Raw genomic sequence first — 5,712 nt, 5'->3', positions numbered from 1 at the left:
TACACTTGTCTTCGGTTTCAATGGAAAGATTTTTTTTGTTTAATTTTAAGATACGAGTGAAGAAAGTAAAATGAAAAAAAAACTACAAATACATCTCAAATGGTTTCTTGAAAACGAAAGGAAACTCGTTCCAATCCAATGAGCTAACAACTGTTATAGCCAGCTTAATTTATTAGTTTCCGCTCGAGAGCTGCTGCGAGCAAAACGAGCGAATCGACTCTAGAAAACAACCCCAATCGGCATCTACAGGTATGTTTACTTGCTGAAAGAATTCGGTAGGAAGTCCCGAAGGCGGTAGGACCGCAAACAAAGTCATTAATCTTTTACACGACTCCTTAACGTAATCAGGGACTCCAAACTGCACGACGTGCATCGTTATAATCGTTTCAAATTGATTAGTCTTGTTCTTGTCTGGCATTAGTTTTGTGTAAACATTCTGCAAATATAATAATACTCCCGGAAATAGATATTTATTGCCATTCATTCAACTTACGTTCTTTTGTTTTCCCTTTTTATTCGATCATATAACTTCAATTTTGAGCATTTCCATTTCAGTTGACTCTCAACCATTAGACCATTTATGATATGCATATGATACAATTTAACATTTTCTTGGCACCTCAAAAACTTGGATAAATCTCTACTAGTAATCAATGTTGTGGCTTCGGGGAAAGTTTGCACCATAATTTTGCGATTATTTCGATAACCCTGCCGTCAACGTTGGAAGCTCCGGCAGCTGGCTGGTTGCGCTCGTTAGGACCGCAATGTCGGGACCGATGATGGTTCTGGTAATTCGCTGCACTGAACCGTCTATGTTTTGGTTATCTGTGGTTTCGCGAATCGCATAGTTTCCGTCTCTGAGGTGAAACAGCTGCCGCTTAGGAGCAACGGTAGTGTTAGCAGGTACGGCAGAGTACAGTTCAAACCTGGTGGTTGCGGCATCATCACTCATCAACAACGGAGTGACGCTACTTCGTAGCTGCTGGAATTTGGGTTCGTTCGAACACGTCTTTTTCGGCTTGGGCGACATCGGATGTCCACCAGTTGCCGTAGTTGGTTGGATTTTCCGATTATCGGCACCATCGTCTGCGTGAGTTTGGTTGCTGGAGTTGTTGGATGTTTTCCGGAGACGATAATGTACCGACGAGTTTGACGTACCAGGCACGTTAGGAGCAACTGCGGCGGACGAGGCACTACATTTGATGCGCTCGATTAGTTTGCCGAGGTTTCGAACGATCGGTAGAAGCAGGAAGAGCAGTTTATCGGCAGCGATTTCTTCGCGTCGTTGAAAGATTTGGGAAATGTCTATGGTGAAACGAATAATCGAGCCGATGAGGCTGACGGTTAGCTCTCGGTTGGTTTGAACGAAGCCTGTGTTCTGTTCTCCTTTCTGTATCTCCTCTGCGCTTTCCATAATGGTTTTATAGTCGAAATACCTCTTCGAAACGATGTTTTTTATCAACTGCTAGATCAATGGATACTACGATAGAAAATTTCATAATGTACTGCAAACTGCATCGGTGTAGGAAATCTACGTAGGTTTTTCTTGGAATTTTTTAGAGGGTTGTTGAAATGTTTAATATTTCCAGCGCATATTTTCCTTGGTGTAATTAACTTTTTACTATGGGTACTTTTTCACATGAGATGTATAGACATCTTTGATGTTACATACACAAACTTCCATCAATCAAAATGGCCTACCTGATGTTAAATATTGACGGCTTTTTAATCGAAACTTGATCCAACAAGTGAGCCCTCACGAGAAGGCAATTCTGTCAACATGGTGCTGATTGGTGGATTTTCACTTCAGATCCGCTACCAAGGCTTCGGATAAATCCGAAACACTGTTCATACGAGAATTAATTACTATTTCTAGTTATTGCTTGATGCTTGCAAACTCACCAAATTCGGCTACAAGAGAGTATTTTAATTTTGAAACAATTTTAAATTACAGTTCCCACAAAGTTTTACTATGTTAAAGTTCTATGATGTACATGTATATTTAGCTTCTAATTTTGAAACAAAAATTGAGCTTACTCCATATCCATATGACCATATGATAACATCATTCAAATAATAATGTTTTTTACAAAGATTTTGTTGGTCATTCAAGAGGCATTAGCTTAACTGGATTAAACATGTTTTTTTTAATGTTTTAGCGTGATAATTTCTATGAAAAGCTTAAGGACACATTTCTACCGTATCGCGTCATTTGGCCACGTCGTCTGTTTTTGTTGTTGTTATTCTATTACTTTACACGTTTTAATTTCGCAAATCGGCATCATTCTTGTGACGGTTAAGCAGAAAAAAAAATGTCTACGTGACCTTGAGCACAATTTCCACCATCGCTTCAGTTTTCACAGCTGTAGCAGGGTAATAACGAGCACATGTGATGCTATTTTTAATGAGTCGTGCGATGCTTCGCGGAAACGTGTATGCGGGGAAAATTTTGTATGTGAGTTTTTTTTTACCTCCTTATCATCGTCATGCACCATCGTCACCTGTTGTTGGCGATCTGGTGATTAGCAGTTTTCGCACTCGCGCCTGGTTCACATCACATAACAACAGTCGTTGAACACGGAACAACGTGATCATCTCGTATGCCGTTGCCCCCATATTTATTTGCTTTTCATTGCCTTTTCACATTTCAAGGGATGAATTGAAATTTTTCGGCAGACAAATTTAAGAGAAAGCCAAACAAGTCTGCTTCCCTGCGTCGGTCGATTGTTTCCACGAATTATAATCAAACAAATGTGTGTAGGAAACCACGCGTGTTGTTGCGGAATTGTGCACCACCATCAGCCACGATAGGTGCGTACGAGAAGCGTCTGTCCGAGCGGTTGAAGGAAATTTGATGATAGATTGATTCATGAAACAATTGTTAAAATTAGCTCAAAAGATTTACTTTGATAAAGGGGTTGACGCCTGCTCAAAAGGGAAAGCATTGAAACAACTCGTTTGCAATACGTGTTTCATTTGACAGGGTGGGTCAATAATTTGTAAAGCGGAAGACACGAGCTCAACGAATCAATGCCAAACGCTACAATAGCGTATCGCGTTAGGTAGCAGAAACTTCAGGGACAAAGAAATTTCTGAAAGCGATCTCCCTACTCTAGAAGTTATTTACTCTTCCGCGAGAACAGACGCGCAAAGTGAAAGTGAAGTGATAGAAGATGATTGAAAATGTTGTACTAAAGATCAGTACACAGTTTGTGTTTGGTTGAGCCGTTTATTCGTTTAAAGGGTTCACAATTAACGTGTTAAACAAAAAGACATTTTAACATTCTGTAAACAAAACATTACTCGTTTATAAAATTCGACATTTAATCATTCAGGTTTGTTTATATTTAATGTGTTTTTACCTATTTAGTCATTTAATTGGTTTTTGTGAGATGCTCCGCTTTTCAGGAAAAGGAAAATTAAAAATTTCATTTCGAAGTAAGCATTACAGTGTCTTGTTCAATTAACAACTTCTCTCAGTTCTGTTTGGCACCAAGTATTTGAGTAACCGGAACCAATCACCAATTTCACGATACGCAATCGCTCAGCAAAGTCACAAAGTTAGCTTCTTCAAGATAACATCCTGACGTTAGATAGAGCCCGATAACTGCGTGGTACTGGATTAACGCGCAACAGGCTCACGTTTTGTAGATAACAAAATTTCAGTCTAGCTTCCATGTGGCTCAAAGTGACGCTCTGCTTTCCAAAACCAGCTCTCCAAAAACGTGCCGTTGCTAATTGCAGCATCGGAGTAGGTAGGCTTTTTTTCATTTCTTCAAGCTCGTAAATACCTTAAACTTCCTTCCTCACAGCTAAGCTGATACGGTATCGTAAACGTTTAATTTACTTTGCGGCCCGTAGGGATTTCATATTCACGTTCGGCCGAATTTAAGACAGCTTGCATTCTGTTCGATAAGTTTGTGATAAGATGAGCCACAACCGGTGGTTGATAAAGATGCGGCCTGTGCCATCTGTGCGAACCGTCACTGCTTCGCTTCGGCAGCTCACTTGCGATCAGAGGGTGCCTTGATAAACGACGCACATTAGGAGCTCACGTCAAGTTTGTGTTTTTTTCGACAGGCCATAACAGTGAAATTAGAAGCTGCCGAAAAATGGCCGATACAGGTGCTAAGAATGTGCAGAGCCCCATCGCGCTCAGCCAGCGATCCACGGCGATCAAAGATGGCGTCCAACCGCTCGATTTGTTTGGCCATTGGGATGGCTTGGGCAAGGCGAAGATGGTGAACACCGGCTCGTCGGTGATGGTAAGTAGAATCGGTTAACGTCGCAGCATTGGTTGGCAAATCGATCACACATGCTCCTCCCCACCGGTGGCAGATAACGTTTAGCGATCGTCCCTTCCGGCCGTTCATCGTCGGTGGAGTCCTGAACAACAAGTACATCTTTGAGCAGCTCCACTTCCACTGGGGCATCGGAGACGGCTCTGGCTGCGAACACACGCTAGAGGGCAGCACCTACTCGATGGAGGCGCACGCCGTCCATTTCAACGCCAAGTACGGCAGCTTCGCGGAAGCGGTCGATAAGCCGGACGGCTTGGCCGTGTTGGGTTTCTTCGTGCAGGCGTACGGAGACCAGGACTGTCCGGCGTTCGATAAGATTGTCGCCGGTTTGCGCCACATTCACAGCCCCAACGCGCTCACGGACATCGATGCGGACTGTCTCAAGTGGATGGGTATGCAGGACCTGAACCGACACTACTACTCGTACAAAGGATCGCTCACCACGCCGCCGTACTTCGAGAGTGTGACCTGGTTGGTGTACAAGACGCCGATCTACGTTTCCAGCGCGCAACTGGCGGCTTTTCGGGAGTTGCGCGCCTGCCCGAAGGATAGCAGCAAGAAGATCGTGAACAACTATCGCCCGGTGCAGGTGCCCAAATATGAACCTGAGGTAGTGTTTGTGCGAAACAATCACCCGATTGTTCTGTCGAAACTTTGAACGCTATTTTATATGTTTCTTATCGTAAGTCAGTTGCCTAAGGATGCTATTGAATCGTTGAATAAATCAGAAGGATTTTTTAAAAGATGTAGCAAATTTTATGTGTTTAATCTTCCATATTTTATTCATAATTGGTTGTTGGTAAACATTTTGAAACAAATGTTTTTTAAATAAATTTAAACATTTCGTACGATCCACAATATGTTAAATCATCGAAGTACTATACATAAGCCTTAACTACGAATAATTCCGTACCCTTTGCAATATTATTATTTTAAATTGGTTTATAGAATTGTTACTGTAGAAACACCCGCAAGAACTAAACAATTTGTTGAAAGCATCATGTAAAATGTATATAAAAAGAATTTGTACCGGATCTGCTGCTGGTGCTGACCCTTACCTTGAATCTAAACATTAGAATCATCTTCTCAATCACCCTATTACATTCCTTTCGAAGGGTACTACGAAGAAAACCGGATTGAAATAAGACGTTGAATCTGAGATGAACCAACTTTCGAAGGGCGGAAGTTTATCTTCGCTGGCTTATCGGTATAGGAAAGAAGCAAAGCGGGAAGTTTCAATAGTCCTGAAAAATTTCAAAACTCCTCCAATGAATGACGGGGATGATTGATTTGTAAAAAGGTCGGTTTTATGTGGGTTTTACTAGGCGACTACGTAGAAGGAGGTATTTCTTTTGGTACCAAAAGGAACTTACGCATATTTTTGATCTCTAGGAATTTCGGACCACATATT

The 5,712-nt window shown here is 41.7% G+C and overlaps 1 protein-coding gene across 1 annotated transcript; it reads left to right on the top strand.

The window, feature by feature from the left end:
* The first annotated feature begins 4,112 nt into the window (after positions 1–4,112).
* LOC131281557 (carbonic anhydrase 2) lies at positions 4,113–4,959 on the top strand. The gene is made up of 2 exons (XM_058310898.1): positions 4,113–4,265; positions 4,339–4,959. Exons 1-2 carry the CDS (start codon positions 4,113–4,115, stop codon positions 4,957–4,959), a joined length of 774 nt encoding a protein of 257 aa, XP_058166881.1.
* The last annotated feature ends 753 nt before the right edge of the window (positions 4,960–5,712 follow it).

The sequence above is a fragment of the Anopheles ziemanni genome, chromosome 2 (genome assembly GCF_943734765.1).
Source record: "Anopheles ziemanni chromosome 2, idAnoZiCoDA_A2_x.2, whole genome shotgun sequence".
Classification (NCBI taxonomy): domain Eukaryota; kingdom Metazoa; phylum Arthropoda; class Insecta; order Diptera; family Culicidae; genus Anopheles; species Anopheles ziemanni.
Note: the sequence above shows the minus strand (reverse complement) of the source record. Positions and strands in the feature narration are given on the sequence as shown.